The sequence below is a fragment of the Eulemur rufifrons genome, chromosome 19, assembly GCF_041146395.1.
Source record: "Eulemur rufifrons isolate Redbay chromosome 19, OSU_ERuf_1, whole genome shotgun sequence".
Taxonomy (NCBI): Eukaryota; Metazoa; Chordata; class Mammalia; order Primates; family Lemuridae; genus Eulemur; species Eulemur rufifrons.
The window spans coordinates 113618578-113640517 of NC_091001.1; the positions used below are offsets into that span (position 1 = coordinate 113618578).

General features: G+C 45.5%; 1 protein-coding gene across 1 annotated transcript; it reads right to left on the reverse strand.

Moving 5' to 3' along the window:
* Positions 1 to 5986: 5986 nt before the first annotated feature.
* RPS7 (ribosomal protein S7) lies at positions 5987 to 11113 on the reverse strand. Its single transcript, XM_069494006.1, has 7 exons — positions 11065 to 11113; positions 10782 to 10865; positions 10541 to 10612; positions 10135 to 10278; positions 9269 to 9333; positions 6741 to 6891; positions 5987 to 6097 (listed from the first exon to the last, which is right to left on the reverse strand). The coding sequence occupies exons 2-7, from the start codon at positions 10854 to 10856 to the stop codon at positions 6020 to 6022; spliced, it is 585 nt and encodes a 194-aa protein (XP_069350107.1). The 5' UTR covers positions 10857 to 10865; positions 11065 to 11113; the 3' UTR covers positions 5987 to 6019.
* Between the last annotated feature and the right edge of the window lie 10827 nt (positions 11114 to 21940).

The following is a 21940-nucleotide window of genomic DNA, read 5'->3' on the forward strand; positions in this document are numbered from 1 at the left end:
GAGACCCTGCCCAAGGTCACAGTTATGTAACAGGGACTGTGCCAGGTGGGGCTTCACACCGTGCCCTAAGCCATGCCTGGCAGGCCACGTGGAGCAGGCAGGCACCTCCCGCCGCGGCTGTCCCCACACTGGCTGACGTGACTGTGTTCTGTGTGTGTCTGTGCTCCTCAAAGGTTAAGGGGTCTTTTAAACGAGTTAATAACCTGAAAATGACTCAGTTACAAAAATAAAAGTGCTCATTAACTTTTTCTAGCTAGATGCCTATTCCGGGTAGACCGTAATGAGAACCAGTTTTAGGTTATAAATTGCAAATATGCGGCAGGAAGTCATCGGGAAGCGCCAGCTACCGCTCCTTTCGGGCCGTCCCTGTCCCTCTCTTCCCCTCAGCTTCTCGACAGCACCCAAGCCGGGGCCCTCGGGGACAGCCTTTAGCCTCGTGAACTCTGACCCGCCCACTGAGCGGGTCACTCCGCGCCAGGACGAGACTCTGGCTGGAAGCCCAGCTGGTATTTACATTCCTCAGAGATAACTGCGAATCTGGACGGCAAGAGCCGGATGAAAACCGTTTGTCCCCGGATGGGAATTTCACTGAGGTCGCACGGTACATGTTGCCGTATCTCCAGGACTCTCTGTCCGTGAGGACACTGACCCTGGCCAGCCTCCCCGCCTCGTCCCCGAGGCTCCTCCCCCAGGTCCCCGCAAGTGCAGAGCGGCTCACCGCCCCTCCCCCTCCCTCGGCCCCTCCCGGACGCAGAGCACTGATGGCCCAGGCAGGGACAGGCATCGTGGCTGCCCACGCACCTGAAATCCAGACTGCACCGCCTGCCACGTGGTTCCAGGAGACAGCCGGCCACCGGATGGGGGAGCCCGATACCAGCGGGTCTCACACTTGAGCCGCAGCAGAACCACCCAGAGGGCTTCCTCGGACAGACTGCCGGCCCACCCTGGGGTTGCCGACGCCACAGGCAGCGGGATTGGAGTGCTTGGTTCCTGCCAGTTCCCCAGCAGTGTTGGGGGTGGTGCGGGGACCACGCTTGGAGAACCACCGCCTACTGGGGGGTGGATACAGGAAATGGTCCACCCAGTGCCGGACACGTGTGGACACTCACTCGACACGTGGTGGCCATGCCAGGCATCACTGACACCCGCCCCAGTTGCCGTGTCTCCCGTGTCCTCGTCCACACTCAACTGGACGCTCCGCTCCAGCAGACCTGGGAACTGACAAATTAACTCGACTGAAAGAAAAGACCTGCTGGACGCAGCAACCACTCTAGGGGACACCGCTGAGTCATCGCCAGTGGCCACTTAGGAACAGGCAAGGGCAATCGCACGAACGGGCCGTGTGAGCAGCCCAGCGACAGAAAGGCACGGGGTCACAGTGGCCTTCCCCACGCAGGCGGTAATCAGACTGAACGAACGTCTCAGGCACGGAAAGCTGATGTCACACGAGACTCCTGTGTGTATGGGGGGCCCTGTCTCCCCCCCGCCCCTCCCAGGGCACGCCTGCGCACCTGTGCACCAGGTCGACAAACACAAGTCAAAGAACGGAGTCTTCCCGAGGCAGGTAATTTGAAGTAAATGCCACATTGTTGCATAAATGTTGTTTTTGTGTCTGTCCCACCCACTGGGCAGTGAGGATCGAAAGGGAAGAGACTGTAACTTATTTCATCTTTCTGTCCAGGGTTCGCCACGGGACCTGGCCTCCGGGGACACGGTCAAGTGCAGACGCTGTCACCGCAGCCAGTCAGGGCTGGGTCTGACAGCGATGGCTGCAGCTGGAGTCTGGGCAGGCCCGTGGCTGGACTCGGTGATCCTAACTGCACTAGTCACCTATCTACAGGACCTTTAAAGACATCCCAGGACAGACCTGAACCTCAGGAAGCGATCTCTCAGCTAAAAGACTATCAAAAGCAATACCTTTTCTGACGTACACCCATCGCAGACACACAGAAATCTAACCTCTCTGCTGCTCCTAAGGGCAGCCAGGGGCCCTCCTGGCCACCTCACAGAGCCACCCGACTTAGGAGCAGAGATGAGTTTGTCTCATTCAGTCCCTCAAGTTATTGAGGACAGAGACCCAGAGAAGTCAAGAGACTTCAAGAAAGCAGCACAGCATGAAATGGAAAAAGCACCCAAAGATACAAATAAAGTTTAGAATCCCCTTAGTTCCATTCAGCGACTGCTACCCGGCTGCCTCTCATCCGGTCCGTGGTCACCATGACGGGCTTGCGAGATGGCAGGGAACAGTTATGAACAAAAGTAGCAGAATGACGGCTCTGTTTAAGGACCATGCTGAGTTCTGTCACATGATGCAAATAATGACTTAAAAACTGAGTAGCGATTTGTTCTACTTTCAAAACAACAGTTACTCCATTTTAGGTGAGACAATGACACACTAAGTGAAATGACAGCCTCACTTAAATGCTATTACAGGGCACGAACTTGATTTTCTCCGTAAAGAATTTTGAGTAAAAATGTAATTGCCAGAGGCATTCAGACCAAACTTCACGTCAGTCACTCACCCACAGGTGCTGCGGCTACTGACTATGTGAGGAAACGCAGGGGAGTTACGAGCATTTTTATTAACGGCTTATCCCGCAGTAATTGGAACGTGAGCAACCAGGCCTCTCTCTGGTAGTTGAAATGTCTCTTTATTAGATCGTGGTTGTACTGTACTGTTATGCATTTAAATAAAGTCTAATTCCTATTTTAAAGATACATTATGCATCTCAATGCCTCAAAAAATTAAAATGATGAACTACTTACGAACTTTGCATACCCTTGTGAACCCTTACCAGTTCTTTCACATTGTACAAATCAGGAAGAAAACACTAGACTAATACAACCAGCAGGGTTTAGTCTCATTCTTGCAGGTTTAATATCTAATCTTTGTTCAATAGGATCTTAAGTTGTTTACCTTTCCAAAATATTCATATATTTAAGCTTTCTTCACACCAAACTTACTGATGAAAATTGTGAAGACAATTTGGTCATCACACAAACTGCTTTGTGTATCTCAAGGAAAACTTTTGAGTAACTCCAATGTGTAGTTAATATAGAACGTACCATGACATACACATTACAAAAACACAAAGAAATTTTATATGAATAAAAATAGTACCTATAACTTTTTGTTCACCAAAGTATTAATTTTAGTAAAAGCAATGTGATTGCCTAGATTTGGAAAACCTCTGTTTAATGCTTTGTAATATAACAATTTAAAATCTAGTTGAGTTTATTTTGATACTTGATTTTAATAATTATCACAGCTTAGGCTGGGGCGGTGGCTCACGCCTGTAATCTCAGCACTTTTGGAGGCCGAGGTGGACGACTGCTGAGTTCACCAGCCTGAGCAAGAGCAAGACCCCATCTCTACCAAAAATAGAAAAATCAGCGCAGCGTGGTACCACCTGTAATCCCGACTACTCGGGAGGCTGAGTCAGGAGGATCCCTGTGAGTTGGAGGTTGCAGTGAGCTATGATGACGCCACTGCACTCCAGCCAGAGTGACAGAGCAAAACCCTGCCTCAAAAAAATAGCAATCATTACAGCTAAAACGTTCCTAATATGATGTTTAGAATTCCCTTCAAAACTCTCCAGCAAAAAGAGGTGGGAATAGCTCAAACAAGATTAAGCAAATTGTCAGTAAAGCGAAGCCGGGAGGCACGTGCACAGAAGTCCTACAATATCCTGCTAGACTTTCGTAAGTCAGGGAAAGCTGCTACGGAAGGTTTTTTTTGTGTTTTTTTGTTTTTTTTTTTTTTTAGAAAGATCCCTTACAAAGATAGATGCAAATGGATATCTTCGGCTATGCTTCCTGTGCAGCAAATGTGCAAGTTTTTATTTAAAATAAATCAAAATTTTCCACCTTCTTTGATGTCCTGGTAATTTTGTTCTTGCAAAGGAATTAGACGAGATCAAACATTTTAAACAAATGGAAGCCAACAGAAACTCTTAAGAGTCTTAAATAGGTGAGAATATTCTGTTTCCAAGTTTTTATAGTATGCAGGTACCTTACAGGTGACATATATCTTTCACCTAAAATGGAAGCATTTCCCAATGGCCACCTTAAACTATGCTCGCTCGTTACAGTAGTTTAAGAAACAATTATTTCTCATGTAATGGTAAAATCTCTTTTCCTGGAGATGGATTTTCTTTAACACCTACTAGGCATACTACTGATAGCCACTGACAGAAAAATCAATAAATTCAAAATGGTTTTTAAAAGAAAAACACTATAGGGCAGCTTGTAAATCCTCCTTCCCCAGCCTGAGAAGTGAACCTGTGCACGACACCAGCGTCATAATCAGGCTCCACCTCAGTCAGATCCAACCACTTAACATGACCCAAATTCCCACAACCGCTTGTAACTGCAGCATCGCACGAGCTGAAACAAAGCAAGACTGAATTCGCTTCAGTGAGCTCCGCCACGCTGTGCAATTCCTGTCCCTTCTGCAGTTCACAGTTGAAGGGCTCATCCCAAGTGCCACCTCTGGAGAGGGCTTCGGACCCCGAGGACTCCCAGGTGATGGAGCTGCGGTCAGTGCAGTTTAGTGAAGCACACACTTTAAAGCCCTGGCACTAATTAGCTACTGCTTTGAAAATGAACTTGGTACCTGTATATATAAATTTAATATAATGAAGCAGGTAATAAATTCTCATTTTACAGACTAGAAAACTGAGGCTCAGAGTGGTGACACACAAAGCGTATTAGGATATTAGGATTGTGCTCAAGTAAAACAGGCATCCACCTACAGCACGTCCTACCAGTTTTCAGGTTTATGGCCACAAAAACTGGCATTTTCCTGTGACCTTCATCCGTTACTTTTTGAAGACCAACATGTGCTAAACATGAGGCAACAGTAAGAAGGACAAAGATGAACCCACTACAATGCCGCAAAACACACATCATCAGGAACCAAAGGGCTGGGGAGGGTGAGACAGTTTGCAGCACCTCACCCTGGGCCTGAGCAAGGGCTTCACCCTGCAGAACCAGGGAAGGGTCAGGACTGTGATGGGGACTGATGGGGTGTAGACTACAGATAGGAGAGGGGGTCTTCCTCACCCACCCACTACCCAGGCCTCACCCAGGAAGTACAGGGCAGCTCAAGAGCACGTGGGGGTTTAAAGCACCCGGCAGATCCACACCACCGACTCAGCCTGAGCTGCTCGGGGGTCCAGCAGTCCAACTCTTACCAGGCCTTATTTGTGAAATGGGAAAATACTATTGCTTTGCCTCAAAAGTTTACACAAGCCAACTAGTCTACATGTGGGAGCAGTCTGATGTAAAACATGTTATTTGGGGTTGCCTTCCCTAAGATGTTATTCACCCTATACAAACAGGAAGGTAGATTTAGCACAGCAAGTCTAGGGTTTAGCAATTCTTGAAAGCCGCTTGGCAACAAAGCAAACAAACTGAAGAATCAATTTTCTTTTAAGACATCTCCTACTACCTAGAGAAAGACCTGGAAGAACTATGGTCCCCTCATGCTGCTCCAGGGTCCGCTTCACCCAATGCCTTCGTTTATGAACTAGAACACCCAAGTCTATACACCATCTATTAACTACACTCTCACACTCGACTGTTCAGTCTTTTGAAAACCTAACATGGATTTATGTATAAAAATTCAATGATTCTGAGGGAACAAGGAAGAAGTGAAGTTGTTGGTTTAATGGGCAGTTTCAGTTCTACAAGATGAATGAAAAAGTTCTGGAGATTTGTCTTGGAACAATGCAGATATACTTAAGGCTACGGAACCGCACACTTAAAAATGGGTAAGACAGTAATATTCCTCCATTTTGGGCAGTATCATGAGATTACACCTATTGCAACATCACTGGATACAAGCGTACCCTTCAGAGCAAACATCCTGGCACAAACATACACCCTCTCTGCTCAAATCCTCCAGCCTATGCAAAAACTATTGATATGCAAATAGCTGTGCACCAGTGTCTCTGGCGTTTTGACAAACATGCCTGAAACAGAATACTGTGAATATACTTTATTTAGTCATTTTTGTTTACAACTGAAACTCTGGGAATTCAAAATTAACATCCTTGCCCGTGAGCTTCTTATAGACACCAGAAAAAGTTTCAACCTACAAGAGAAGAAATAATTCATCACAAAACTTTAAATACACACACTCATCTTAAAACTTACTAATTCTGTGAAATTGTACCCTGTATGGTTTTTCTCCTCAGCAACCAGGTACTGAGAAGGTGAGAACAGGACACACCCGCAACAGTCCTGAGGATGGGGACAAGCTCCTCCCCCAGGGTCCTGGGACAGGACTCCTCACCACTGCACCTGCGTGCTGGACTCCTCTGCAGGTGCCATGCAAACAAAGCCACCGGGGCGCCCCAGCAGCTGTCCATGTTGGTCACGTTCTCTCAAGTATGAAGGAAACCAACAGTTCTCCCAAGATTCTAACAGCATCACCACCCCATCCCCAACTCATCAGAAACATACAGCCTCACTGTCAGTCAGACCATGGGATTATTTCACGTCCATTTTTCCTCGTAACTTCAAAGGTATGGAGAACGTCAAGTGTACAATTTTTAAGACATCTCCCGATTTAAAACCTGACACGCACAGTCCGAAGGGCAGCAGGCCGAGGTACAGACGAGACAAGCTGGCCGCAGTTCCCAGGTCTCGCTGCTGGCGGTGCACGGAGACCAGTACACTGCACTCTACCCTTTCTGTGGTCCAACCTTTTCCATAAGACGATGTTAAACCATTACCTTGTGTTCCACGTTATTCTGCTGTGCTTTGTCCAGATGAACCTTTATGAGCCGGCTGCCATCCAGTTTCACGCGGATTCTCTTGCCCACAATTTCACTGGGGAAGACCAAGTCCTCAAGGATGGCATCGTGCACGGCTGTCAGAGTGCGGCTTGAGGAAGAGGGACAGAAAGTCAGCAATCTGGCAGCGCCCACCCACTGGTGAACCCGAGGGCACCTCGTACAGTCAAAATGAAATGGTCAATTCCAGGTCCCTAAAATCTAAATTCATACTCGTTGTCAAATAGGCTAATTATATTTCACACCGAACTCTTTGTCTAACTAGAATATGGTTAAGAAGCTGCTTATTTTTTTAAAAAAACTTGGTCTATTTCAAATGTGATATAAGTAACTGCATATTCAATACAACCCATATTCACCAAGGTATTGAGTGATTATCTCTAGGGAATGGGAGATTGGCAAGGACTTTTTATACATCTTCATTTTCACTTGTATTATTTCTCAACTAAATCACTGGAGTAACCGCTTCACTAGTCTTGCTCACCTACAAAACCACCCTCCCCACGATGCTGTCCAAGTAATCTTTCTAAAATACCGAAGTGATCACGTAATTTACCCACTAGAGATCCTTCAAGGGCTCTCCCCATCCTCCAAGATACCACCAAGCTTCCTACTGTCTATGATCAAATGAGGGCTCCAATATGCCACCCCAAAAGATACTGTCCCACCACCAGCTCTAGGATAGCTGCCCCCCAATGTGGGTCACTGCCTTCCAACCCATCCTCACTGCGCTGCCAATGGAATACTGCTCCTCATCTGAGTGTCACTATGAAGTTCAAATCCGACCTAGCTGTTGCCTGACGAGTGAGGAGGTTCAATTAATTCCAAACTTTTGGGGTGCCTACTATGTATGACGAGATGCCAGAAGACAGATCTTATTTTCAACATTACAGAGCTGCCGTCTATTATGGTTACTTGTATAGGTCTTATTCAGCCCACAGTACATATTCCTCCCATTTCTGTTTCCCACTTGGCAGTCCCCATATACAGCTAACGTGTTCTAGTGGCTCTGCATTTGACTACCAAGGTCTTACGGTTCCAAAGCCACAGACAGCAACGCTGGAAGAAAATCCGCTTCCCAGAGCCTTTCCATCGCCTTTCAGAAAGCTCAGATGGCTGCATCACTCACTGCCGCGCACGAAGCATACTCTTACAACACTAGGCAAGCAGGTAAATACGGAAATGTATTCCTTTCTTTAAAATATAAATTAGAATAGATTCAAAGCCATTCTTGGCATCATCTCTCAGATTTCAATGTTATCTAAACTTATTTTAAAAGGGGGAACAACAGCACTACCACTTTAACAATCACAAACCACATGGACTTAAAGTGCTTCAGAGGACAAAACACTGAATTCTGCTATAGCCAAAAAAGTATATATATATTTCACGCAGGTTTGGGATGAGAGACAATTCAAGCTGCAGATCTGGGAGGCAGTCCTTGAGCTGGGCAGAAAGCAAAGGGACTTTTTATACTCAATTCCTAACGCAGGCTCTCACAATTGAGATTACAAAATCCCCTTTATAAACAAAAAAATCCTCAATTCTTATGCTACTCCAACTACCCGTAAAACAAGTCCCAAGTGCTAAGTCAAACTCTAGAAACCCCGCACCTTTCTGTCCTCACCTTCCTTCCTACAACATGGTACCACACAGTAACACCTACCCACTGTTCTCGATTCCTAAAACTCACTTCCTATGAAGTCGTCTTTCAGAAAAAGACTGAGTTTTTAAGAAAATTTCTTGGCTATCATTATTAGCAGCAATAAGCAAACTCTCTAAGTCCTGGGTCAGTTTCCTCATCCATTAACTAGGGATAACACCACAAATCATACATTTCATAGGATTCTTGCCCATCTGGTAGAGAGACAACTACATTTTTTCCCCAAACTGGTCCCTAGGGAAGAGTCTGGAGGGATCCAATAATCTAAGTCTGAAACAATGTACTCATCAGGGACATTCATGAAATACCAAAAGGCCTACTTGTCAAGAAGCCAAATTTGAGTTTATCAAATTCATAAGTCAATCAAGTTCATAAATAATTTCCCATCAGCATCTTCAACTGCAATAATACTTTAACCTGTGATGTTAGCTCCAGAAAAATCCACCCAATTTCATTTTACCTCTAATCCACCTCAAAAATTAAAAGCAAAGATACATCCAAGCCCACCTCAACTACGTCTAGCAGGCTTTATCCCAGCACTGAACTACCGATCTCCTTCTCGTCATTCCTATCCTTTGTCCAAGACCCAGAGCAAAGTCTCACCTTTTGTGACAGCAGGGACCCATACCTATGGTGCCTCTGTGGACACACGTACAGTTCACATCTAGAATGAATTCTAAACACACCACAGATAGAGGAAACCAAATGTTACTCAGTAAGGATTTCCATGTGAACGGCTTGTGTTATAATTACAACCTGTACAAACTAAGTGCGGTACACAAATTTTGATGCTACTAATACTCACCTCCTGGGACGCTTTTGCTTATTTTTTGTACGGCTTTTTCGAGTTGGTTTAGGCAGAATTCTCCTCTGCAAGGTAAAAATTATCATGCAACAAAATACCAAAAAAAAGGACATTACATTGACACAAAGCTAAGAAATTGCTTTAAAAGCTAAATAAGTAACAGAACAAGGTGGAAGTTTAAGAAAGCAAAACAACCTAGACCAATTTACTCAGAAACCCTTTCATGAAGTTACTTCCGATTTTCAGCTACTCATGCAGAATCCACAGTTTATAGTAAAATGCTACTGAAAACAAAATCCTCAAGTACATCGTTCCCCTTCAACAAGGCCCAATACAGGCACTAAAATGTCTACTGACCCAGAATACTATTTTTATTCCTGGCCAATCCTGGCACTTAACTCCCCATACACTTCAGTTTGCACCAAAGCCAGACCTTAACTTCAAAAACACCTTTCTGGACTATTTGCTCTTTTCCCACTAACTATCCCTCAGCATCTCTTGTCCCTCCCAAAGTCTGCATCTGACTCACCCGAGCAGCGCGACCACAGGACCACCAGTTCTACCACGTAGAAAATCACTGCTCGGTACCAACCACCTCCGTAAGCAACCCACTGCATTTATGGAATTGTACATATCTAAAGCCATTTTAACAGCTGAAAAACACTGCTCTCACTTAACAGAGTCCTTAAATTGTTTCCACTCCTAATCCTGTCCTTTTCCTACTCAACACAAACAACTTTCCCAGCACCCTACCACCTGGAACAGGTTCTCTGTACTCATAAAAGAATAGTTTTCAGTAACTACCAATGCAGCCTGAACACAGATAATTTCAGCAAAATTCACAAAACATTTAACGGAACGGATACCTGAGCGATAAAGACAACGTGTTTTCCACTGAACTTTTTCTCCAATTCACGTACTAGCCGGACTTGAATTTTCTGAAAAGACTTCAGTTGAGGAACAGGAACAAAGATTATGATAGCTTTCCGACCACCACCAACTTCAATTTCCTAAAAGGAAAAAAATCCACTAGAGCTAAATGCGGACCTAAAGGGCCCCAGGCCTGCTCCACGTTTCTCCACCCCACGCGAGTGGTCTGCGAAGTCGCAGCGCACCTGGGCAGGTATGGGCTCCTCTGCGATTCGGATAAGGAAGCAGGCTGCGACCACCACGAAACGTGCGGTCACCTAACAACGCAACACGTGCCCCGCAAGCCCTGCGCGGCGAAGACGCGCCACCGCCTCCCCGCGCGACCGGAACACGCGAGTTTACCTTGGCCGCCGTGATGTTCAGCTCCCGGAGCTGAGCCTTGAGGTCCGAGTTCATCTCCAGCTCCAGGAGAGCCTGAAAAGCAGAGAACAGCAGGGACGACCCTCAGCGTCCGCGCCTCCCGGGCCCGGACGCGGCCCGCCGTGGCCGCCACCGCAGGACCCGGCCCGCGGACACACGTGGCCGCCTCCCCCCGGCACCCCAGGGGTCTCTGCCTGCCCCGCGGCCCGGGAACCCCTCTCACCTGGGAAATGCCAGACTCGAACTCGTCCGGCTTCTCGCCATTGGGCTTCACGATCTTGGCGCTGGAACTGAACATGGCCTTGCCCTGTGAGCACAGAACGCGCCGCGGTCAGCGACCCCGCGCGGCCCCGCCCGCCCCGCAGAAGCCATCGGAGGGCACAGGCCGGGTAATCGGCGGTATCCCCACCCGGTGAGCAGGACCCGCTGCTCCAGGGTTGACTCCGAAAGCCGTTTTCCTCCATGCCGGCAAAAACTTCCAGCCCGAGTAAAGGCCGCACACCTACCTTGTAGAGCGCCGGCTTAGGAAGAGGCCCAAGTCTCGCGAGAGCTTGTCAAGTTCCGGCCCCGGAAAGCAAGGGGCGGAAACAGCGCGAGTAGAAGGGGCAGAAACCGGAAAAGCCACTGAGAAGCGGTAGGAAGTCTAGAGAGTCTCAGGAAGTGGATCCGGGGAGGAGTGTGTTGGTAACGCTTTTCCTCCGTAGGAGTCGCATTTTGGTTCCGTTCACGAAAGTCTGGCGGCGGCTGGGAAATATTGGAGACCCTGGAGTTCAGTTTTGATCAGGACTATGCCTGGGTTACAGTTCTGACTTGTTTATTCAGGAGGACTGAGAGTTATTATGACCACAGAGTCCTTGCTATGTTGTATTACAGAGATGCCTTTATAAGCTAATTTAGTGTAAATAACCCTCATCTACCTTACAATGGTTATTAAATTGGCATTACTGTCAGTATATCGTTGTCTAACATCAACCCATTGTCCTGTAAACCCTTTATAAATGGAAATGGACCAAGCGTACCCAAGGGAGAGCAGGTGATCCATGCTTGTTACATCAATATTAAAGGTAATTGTACTGCATTCTTAATTCAGAGCTAAAGACCTAAAAGAACTCCATGCCTGGTCTTCAGAGTAGTATATGCAGACTTAATAAGAACTATTTTTCTTATGACTCGGGCCCTATTTTACTTCTAGGATCAGTTATCAGTGCAACATAATGCTCTTTCTGCTAGGTGCAGTGGCTCACACCTGTAATCCCAGCACTTTGGGAGGCTGCAACTGGAGGATCATTTGAGCCCAGGAGTTTGAGACCAGCCTGAGCAATAAAGCAAGACCTTATCTCTACAAAAAAATTTTTTTAAAATTAGCCAGGCATGGAGGTGTGCACCTGTAGTCTCAGCTACTTGGGAGGATGAGACAAGAAGGATCGATTCAGTCCAAGACTTGGAGGTAGCAGTGAGCTATTATGACACCACTGCACTCCAGCCTGGGTGACAGAGCAATACACCATCTCTAATCATCATCATCTTTCTTGGCTACAGAGAGAACAGGCGAAATACTAAACATACCTATTGCTTGGGGAAGGCCAGGAGAGCCTTAAAGGGGCTCCCTTGCTCTAGAAGTGATATGAGTAGGTAGTGCACACAATGGAAAATGGCTGTTAGGAAATCCAGCTGCAAACCAAAATGATTAAAGTGTATTTTTGTCATCTCTCCCCATGCCCAAGAGTACTACTTTGTAGGGTATCTGGACTAGCGGAAAAATTAAGGGGCCCCGGGACCCCTATCTGGGTAGACCTAGAGGCTGGGATCAGAGTGGCAGAAGCAGCCTACTGACATTCAGGTGGCCATTCACAGCAGATGAAGGACACGGCTGAGGAGAGGCACAGGGAAGGTGCCTGCTTTGTGGGGGTTCCTCTTTTTTATGAGAGAAACAGATTCAGCAGCTGCAATCACCTTGGCATTTTTTTTAGAATTTCAAGAAATAATGATATAATGAACAAACCAACAACTTATAAATTCAGTTAGTTAGACTTATATATTAAGGAATCCCAAGCTTTTTTTAGGCATTTCAATACTGAAAAACTAGGCTTCACCTAAAAATCATTGGTCTAAATCTTTTACTCAAATACACATTTCAAATAATTGCTACTGGGCTGTCACTCTAAACAGGCCGAATTATCCCTCGCATTATGGTTATACAAAAGACCAAATATGCACTATTTCTCTCTTAACCAAAAAAAAAAAAAGTTTGTACAATAGGTCTAATTCTCATAAACATTTGTATCTTAATTCTAAATCTTTCCAGATTAAAAACTGCTTACCAACCTGAGGAGGATAGTTAGCATAGCAGCTAATTGATATTATCTACTACAGACTTAGGAGACAGGCACCTGGATGCTTGTTCATAACTCTAATCGAATATGCTAGGCCACTGGTGGTGGTTTTGTTAATGATCTTGTAACTTCAAGAGAGAAGTGATCACTTAGCCCACTTCCCTGGTTTCAAGTTACAGACATTACCTAATTTTTATGTCTACTATTAGAAATTCTGTAGCTCCCATCAAAGCATCAAGCAATTAAAATACATAAATTTTTTTCTAAGAATTTGAACCTCATGGGATTCTAAAGAAATGTAACTTTAAAAACTTAGAACCTGATAGAACATTGCAGTGTATATTAAATAGGTGTTTTTAGGATCATAGCCACAATTTATGTGATCATTCTACTAATATTTGTTAGGAAATGCCTACTAACTGTAACATTTAATTTTTATATTAGTTTTATTAGTTTCTTTATATATTTACTAGTTTTTTATTCTTTAAATGCACAATAAGTCAATGATACCAAAATGACAACTCTGAAATATAATCTATCCAATTCACTTACTTTTAGGAACTTTGTTAACTCTTTTGTGTATCATTATGGATGAACAACTTTTCAGATTTACTGTACGTGAGTCAACCTCAGGTAACATTTTCCCTTGATGCTTAAATGGTCTCACTTAAGTGTGGCCAGTAGAACCCCGTTTTAGATTAGCAACCATGTCCTGTCATCTCCATTGGCGTCTGAACATCTTGCTTTCTGCTGCAAGATGTTCCAGGCTCTTTTTGTACTTTTCTGCCCCAGACATGGAATGAGCCTTTTCTCCAAAAAGGCCTGATTCTTTTTATTTTTAGGGAAAAATAATACTGGAAACCAGAATCTTGACACTAGGATGCATGATGGGGGTCCTCTTAAGCCATTCCAGTGGACAGGGCTAATAGAGATGCATTTTTAAAATAATATTTTCATATAAAGATACAGGTTCATATCGATATTACCAATCTGTTCCTAATAGGACAGTGTTCCTTCTGAAATCCTTGATTCTATGATTGCATCTCCTTTTCTCTTATAATGAAAACCTTGATTCCTAAATACATAAATACATACAATTACTTGTTTTATCTGACAATATGACAGAATAAATTCAAAATAAAATTCAGTGTTACTATTAACCATACTATTACATAAAAAATTCAAAAATTTCTAGTGGGATCTCCAGTCTGTTTGCTCTGTTCCACAGTTTAATCATCATCTCTCACACTGGTATCTATTGGTTCTTCTCTGATAGATAATTTGGATCAATTGTTTCAGCTTGTTTTCAGTCTAGGGACTTTGGCATCCTAACAGCCATTGGTTTTAAGATCATAGAAGGGGGTGGCTTTCCGCTACTAGAAGATAGAGGGTCCACTCTATCTTGAGATGATGGAAAGAACTTCAACAGCTCAGTCTCCAAAATTCTTTAAATGGATTCATTTAGCTACCTTCTGACTCATCCATCTACAATAACTAATGTATAGCAGCACACGATTCATGGAAATAACTGCTAGCTCAGTTAACTGCCTCCTATTTTTAAATTTGTAGTAATATCAGAACTCAAGTACTTCACATCTTCTTAACAATTTCTAAATATCCTAATTCCTGTTTTGATCTTTCAAGCTTTATAATGTTATCAATCTTTGTTTAAGCTACAAGTTCTTTTTCATTTCATGATATACAATATTCCCTACCAGTGTAACATATATTGTTATATGAAGGTTTGCAGTACATGATCCAAATGATTCACTTAATAGTATCATTTTGATAATTCCAAACGCCACCATGAATACACCTGAACAAGCTGGCTTATTACTCATTGCAGGGAAGAAAACACAACACCCTAAACAGCCGTGGGGCATCTCATAAGGAGGTGTTAGAAAAGACTACCAGGATTTGGGTTTGTGTTAGGTAATTTGGAGAAGGGCTTAAGGAAGGGGGACTTTGCTCTGGATGGGTGCTGTCAGGAAATGGGAATAATTCTATAGTTAGGTGTCTTAATAAATTTCACATATAGTGAGAACAGACTAGAGCAGAGCTGAAGCTCTAATTGGTAAGAAGCAGCCATCACTCCTGATAGCCAGGAGAGTGGGATGTTTTGTATTTTGTGGCTTCAACAATTTTCCTGTTTTGCTTGTATTCAGATGTGATTTTGGAGTGGTTTTGTTTTTGTCTTCAGCAATCATGAAGATTCTGATATTCTCTGAAATCATTTATGTTCAAAAGGAAAGCACCAAGACCTTGCTGTGGGTGCCAGGCCAGTGGTCACAACACCAAGGACAGCTGGTGGTTCCCGGACAGCTCCTACATGTCAGAGGCTGTTTTTCTCTTCCTCACCCAGGACCAGCCAAAATTTTTCATTTTCCTGCAGAGGTGTCAGGGAGTGATCAAGTAGATTAGAAATTTACATGAGTAGCCTCTGTTAATTGTGAATACAGATTCTGGAATTTCACTTAAAATCTTCTTCTGATTTATGGGTCAAACCCCAGAATTTAATCCTAGCACTCTGGGAGGCCGAGGCAGGCGGATCGTTTGGAATCAAGAGTTCGAGACCAGCCTGAGCAAGAGTAAGACCCTGTCTCTACTAAAAAAAAAAAAAGAAAAGAAAAGAAATTAGCTGGACAAGTAAAATTATATAGAAAAAAATTAGCCAGTCATGGTGGCGTGTGCCTGTAGTCCCAGCTACTTAGGAGGCTGAAGCAGGAGGATCATCGCTTGAGCCCAGGAATTTGAGGTTGCTGTGAGATAGGCAGATGCCATGGCACTCTAGCCTGGGCAACAGAGTGAGACTCTGTTTAAAAAAAAAAACAACAGAATTTATACACACACACACACCTCACTAATATTTTTGTTACAGAAAACCTAAATGTAGAACTCAAATTTTCAGAAGACTTTGGATAAATATAAGAGTCTTTACCTTAATGGTAATTAAATTCAAACTTCCTAAAGCCAATTAGGAATGTTATACAATATAACCCACTCCTACATATCTAGCTAAGAGAAATTAAAACATATATTCACACAAAAATTTGTATGTGAATGTTTATAGCATCATTATTCATAATAGTCAAAACCAGGGAAGGACCCAAATGCCCATGAACTGATGAATGAACACAGCATGGCCATACAATGGGATACTGTCCAGTAAGTTAATAGAGCAAGCTATTAATGTAAGTTACAACATTTGGGGTTCTCTGTGTCTTTAGCCTGATACAGTGACATGTTCCAGGGTCACTTGACTTACTAGGATTTGCTTTAAGGCACCCCCATCCCTCCCCGTTTAGTCATGTTATTCATCTGACGTCCAGATACGTTCACTGAATTAAATTGTCATTCCATATTAGTTTTTCTCCAGCCTTGTTGATTTTTGCACATGTGAAACATTGCATTTCTGGAACTCAAAGCTCTCTGAGAAGGTGTGTTCTGAGAGGCCACTCCCTCACCCCTGCTACCCCCATCCCCTCCCTGCCATAAATAGTGAGTTCCTGCTTTACTAGTTCACTCAAGAGCTGGTTGTTTAAAGAAGCCTGGCCCCTCCTCCTCCCTCCCTTGCTCCCTCTCCTGCCCTGTGACACGCCTGCTCCCCTTCCCCTCCCGCCTAGACTGGAAGCTCCCCAAAGCCCTCACCAGGAGCAGGTGCTGGCGCCATGCTTCTACAGCCTGCAGAGCCGTGAGCAGGCAAACGTCCTTTCTTTATGACTCACCCGGCCTCAGCTATTCCTTTATAGCTGCACAGAACAGACTAACCCACCCACCTTGCTTTCTGCTTCATCTTTCCTATGTTTCTTTTTACTCAAATGTGTATTTTCTTATTTCCCCTTCATTCTTACACAAAGGTCATATTTTTTCTTCCTTTTTTTTTTTTTTTTTTTGCATTTTGTTCTTCACCTATTTCCTAGAAATCACTTCTTGTCAGTTCGGGACATCTCCCTCATTCTTTTCTAAAATAAACCGCGTTAGTACTCCACGGGGTGGTCAGAACAGACTTTATCCAACCTCTGCCCTGTGTGGAGACATTTAGACTGTATCCAAGTCATATCCAGTGCTCTGTAATTACAAACAGGGCTTCAACAAACAGACTTGTGCAGATATATTTTCACACTTTTGGAAGAGAACTTCAGGGTAAATTCCTAGAAGTGGGATTTCGGCATCAAAAGGCAGGGCACAGGTAATGTTGTTATGTGTCGCCCCATTCCCTGGAAAAGGGTGTGCGTTATGTGGGAATCCTTGTTTCCACAGCATCACCAGCAGGATGTGTGGTCATACTTTTAAAATTTTTGTCAATCCAACAGGTGAAAAATGACATTTCAGTGTAGTTTAATTTTCATTCTCTAATTTTGAGAGAAAACACATCTTTTCATGTGTTTCATACGTTTAAGGGCTATTTTATAACTTTTTATATCTTTTTGTGAATTTTCTTTTCATATTTTAACCATTTTTCTATCAAGTTTTGGTCTTTTCCCCCCCACCACAGATTTTTTAAAATATCTGCCTAGACCATATTTTTCCAGACAAATTATTCTTAAGATCCTAATATCTCTTAGCATTATTTTTATAGAACAAACATAACTATTAATATTCCTGGGTCAAGTCACCTAACCTTTCAGATCCTCAAGATAATCTTCTGTTAATGAAGGGATTAAACTCATTAGTTAAATGATCTCTGAGTTTCAGAATCAGTGTTTCACCGACTTCAATGTGCAAACAACAAGCCACCTGGAGACTGTGGTAAAATGCAGGTCTCAGTCTGTTTTGGCTGCTGCAACCAAATACGGTAGACCGCATGGCTCATCAGCAACAGACATTGACCCCCCAGACTTCCCAAGTCCGGGATCCAGGTGGCGGCGGATTCGGTGTCTGGTGAGGGCCTCTTCCTGATTCGCAGCATCTTTCCACGGTGTTCTAGCACAGCCTTGGCAGACGGGGGAGGGAACTCTCTGGGGTCCCTCTCATGAGGCTCTAATCCCACCTTGGGGGCTCCGCCCTCATGGCCTCTTCCCCTCCCAAAGGCGCCAACTCCAAATAGCATCACTGTGGGGTTAGGATTTAACATACGCCCTGTGGGGACGCAAACATTCACATTTCTGACCAGCTCCACGTGATGCTGACGGCTGGTCCAGGGGCCACACCGTGAATAGGAAGGGACGAGACAAACTCAGGCAGGGATTATGATACAAGCAGTAGCAAGGAACAAAGCTTCCTTTCACTGAGAAGGAAACCAATTAGAGCATCTACAGTTTCATCCCGGAGGGACCAAGTGACACTGGGGGGAGGGCAGTTAAAAAGCCAAGACGTGCTCACCTGTTTAAAATGAATTACTTCCCTATTATGTAAATGTACTCATTAAAAAGGATCCTGTGCTGGGCATGTATCATCTCAGCATCTGAGATGCAGAAAGCCTAGAGGTCAGAAGGGTGACAGAGCCCACAGGCTCCAGTCATTCTTCCTCTCCACATCCTAATGTTAATAATAGGTGACAGAGGAGAGTTACTGGTGAGTCCTTGTGTGTAAGAAGAATTTATGCGCCTGTCTGTGCCACCAAGAATTAATGGATTGAATTTAGCAGAAGGTCCTTTCTCTCAGCTCCACTCGCAGCTGCCAGGGCCGCTATTATTATTGTCATCTATCGCCAGCGTAAGTGACATGAACGTACGGCCCTGTAGCCAAGGTCAGACTCCTGAGCCAGCCTGTGCTGGGTTGAAGCAAGGTTGCTGGCTTGCCCTGCAGAGCTCCAAGGCCTCCTTTCCAGTCTAACACAGGACATGAGCGTTGGACACAGGTGACCCGTCAGGTGGACGAAGGAAACCACTCATGCATTAATATTTAAGATATAGAAATACTTACACTTTTGATTTTTATCATAAACTGATAATTTACTCACCGTCCATATATTTCCTCAAAAGCAACACCAGTCTTACCATTAATGTTCATGAGCTATGTACAGGATGGAAAGAACGCGTGTGGTGCCGAAAACGGCTGTAGGTCAGGCTGTCAGAGGCATCGCACACACTGCTGTGGTCACTATCACAGCCACCACGCATGGTGACATTATGTCCACTTTCCATAGGACAAACAGAGACTTTGAGCAACTCACCAGATTTGAACAATGTGTAAATTGTCAAGCTGGAATTTGAAGCTTGTATGTGAACTTCACAGCTAGGGCAGGAGGGGATTGGGTGCAGAATGGTTCGTTTTCCTCATTCAGTTCTCCAGGGTGTCGATACCGACTACTCCACTGGACCTCACAACAGTTCTGCAGCATCAGTGCACCTGGAACTTTATCCCCGTTTTGCCAGCAAAAAAGCTGAGGTCTGGACAGGGTACGTCACCTGACCAAGCCTTACAGAAAAGAGCACCAGGCATCAAACTTTCACTAGCTTGGCCCCTGTCCACAGCTTACCTTTAGGGCCCATCATCTAAAAGGGCTAAATAACAAAAGCACTTTGTCCCCCCCACCCCCAAGATTGCAATTACAGTGCCATTAGCACAGTGATGCATCCGGGTCCAGGTCTGCCAGGGGGTGTTTCTGCTGCTATTCGGTCTGAGTGGGGAAGCGGGAAGGGTCTCTGCAAGGAGCGGATCCTGGGGAGTGAGCAAAAGGAAGGACGGGGGAGGGGAGGAAGTAACATTCCAAGCTTATTTGACACCCACGGTGGATTATTTTAACATCCTCCGTTCAACAAAAGTATTTTCAATTATAATCATGTAATAGTCAGTAGTAATCATTATTTTCTTAATGCTTCTTTGGTTTTATTTTTATTGTTATTTTTTTGAGACAGAGTCTAGCTCTGTTGCCTAAGCTAGAGTGCCATGGTATCAGCCCAGCTCACAGCAACCTCAAACTCCTGGGCTCAAGCAATCCTCCTGCCTCAGCCTCCCGAGTAGCTGGGACTACTGGCATGAGCCACCATGCCCGGCTAATTTTTTCTATATATATTTTTAGCTGTCCAAATAATTGCTTTCTATTTTTTAGTAGAAACGGGGTCTTGCTCTTGCTCAGGCCGGTTTCGAAATCCTGACCTCGAGCAATCCTCCTGCCTCGGCCTCCCAGAGTGGTAGGATTACAGGCGTGAGCCACCACGCCCAGCCAAAATCTATTCTTTTTAAATGTAATTGTTGATTTTAAAACCAAAGAGGCCAGGCGCCGGTGGCTCACACCTGTAATCCTAGCACTGTGGGAGGCTGAGGGCAGGAGGATTGCTCGAGGTCAGGAGTTCAAGACCAGCCTGAGCAAGAGCCAGACCCCATCTCTACAAAAATTAGGAAACAAAATTAGATGGGGGTGGTGTTTTGCACCTGTGGTCCCAACTCCTCCGGAGGCTGAGGCAAGGAGGATCGCTTGTGCCCAGGAATTGGAGGTTGCTGTAAGCTAGGCTGATGCCACAGCACTCTAGCCTGGGCAACCGAGTGAGACTCTGTCTCGAAATAAATAAATAAATAAATAAAAAGAAATGAGGAATAAAATCCATAGCCAATTTTAAGTCAAATTAGAAAAGTTGAAATGTTTAAAATTTATGTTCCTTGAGTTCACACAAGAACTCATCTGACCACACTAAGATACATCTCACCTTTGCCCGGCCATCTCTTCTTCCGGGAATATGCTTCCTCCTCCTCTCAGTGAAATTCATGGGAATGAACTTTTTTTTTGTTAGCCTTCAAAACTTCACCGAGTCATGACGTTATGTCTCACCTGACCTTCGAGGCACAGCTACACACTGTCTGCTCTGTCTGGCACGCACTTCTCAAGCAACGTGTTCCCACCTAGTAGTCTTATTTCCTGACACGTTCGTCTCTGGGGATTCCTTGGCGCTTGGACCTTGTATCTCCAGAGCCTGACATAGCACACAGCAGGTGCTCAAAAGGGTTTGTTGAGATTTAAAGAAAATTAAAGAAAAGTCGTGTAAAATTAATGTGAAAAACAAAGCTTGCCAATGGAGAAGACTTTTAAAAGCATTTGATTTGCTTACAGAGCAAAAAGTCAAATACTGAGCAGAATTCCGAGACGTCGCCTTCCCAACTCCATTCCCCCCGCCCCCGCCCCCGCCTCGGCTCCCAGTGCTTTCAGCGCTGGACACCCCCTGGTTAAATGCCCACTTGCAGGGGGTGCAGAAAGGGGACCGCACCCCTCCAGAGGTGTGAGCCAAAAATGGCACCCTCTTCTCCTCGCCGTTTGTACTTATTCCCTCTTTGTCTTTCTGCCCACTAAAAATAGGTAAGCGAGCAGCCTTTCACTTGGTGGCCTGGGGGAGCCGTTGTGTGACCAGCGTGACGCCGGCGGGTGCTGGGCCCCAGCGTGGCCGAGGTGGGGAACCAAGCCCAGAGCGCGGGCGGCGCGACCCCCCAACTGCCGCCTGGCGGACAGGAGCAACCGCCCAACACCCACCCGCCACAGCCTCCCTGTGGGGCGGGGGCTTCCGGCGGCAGGTGCGCCCCACCCTGGCCCCTAGGCCCCGCCCACAGCCCCCTAGCCTCTCTAGGCTCCGCCCCACGCCAGAGGAGACCCCAACCCGGGACCTCCCCGGGTCTCACTTTCTCTTTTTTTTTTTTTTTTTGAGACAGAGTCTCACTGTGTTGCCCGGGCTAGAGTGAGTGCTGTGGCGTCAGCCTGGCTCACAGCAACCTCAAACTCCTGGGCTCAAGCGATCCTCCTTCCTCAGCCTCCCAAGTAGCTGGGACTACAGGCATGCGCCACCATGCCTGGCTAACTTTTTCTATATATATTTTTAGCTGTCCAGATCATTGCTTTCTATTTTTTCGTAGAGATGGGGGGGGGGGTCTTGCTCTTGCTCAGGCTGGTCTCGAACTCCTGAGCTCCAACGACCCGCCCGCCTCTGCCTCCCAGAGTGCTAGGATTAGCTGCCATCACTTTCTAATTGGTATCGCAGACACTGACGCGCTCAAAGGGCATGGGGCTCCAGGCCCCGCCCCGCTTCCGCCTCCCCTAGACTCCGCCCTTCCCTAGGCCCCGCCCCCTCTGCTGGGCACCGGCCCGGATGTGCGTCATCTTCCTGCGCCGGCGGCGGAAGTG

Coding starts and splice junctions, on each gene's coding strand:
- RPS7 (XM_069494006.1), bottom strand. CDS start 10,856: ATGTTCAGTTCCAGCGCCAAGATCGTGAAGCCCAATGGCGAGAAGCCG. Junction 10,279..10,540: donor TGAACATCACGGCGGCCAAG/GTAAACTCGCGT, acceptor TTTTCCTTTTAG/GAAATTGAAGTTGGTGGTGG. Junction 6,892..9,268: donor AAGCAAAAGCGTCCCAGGAG/GTGAGTATTAGT, acceptor CTCTTCCTCAAG/CCGCACTCTGACAGCCGTGC.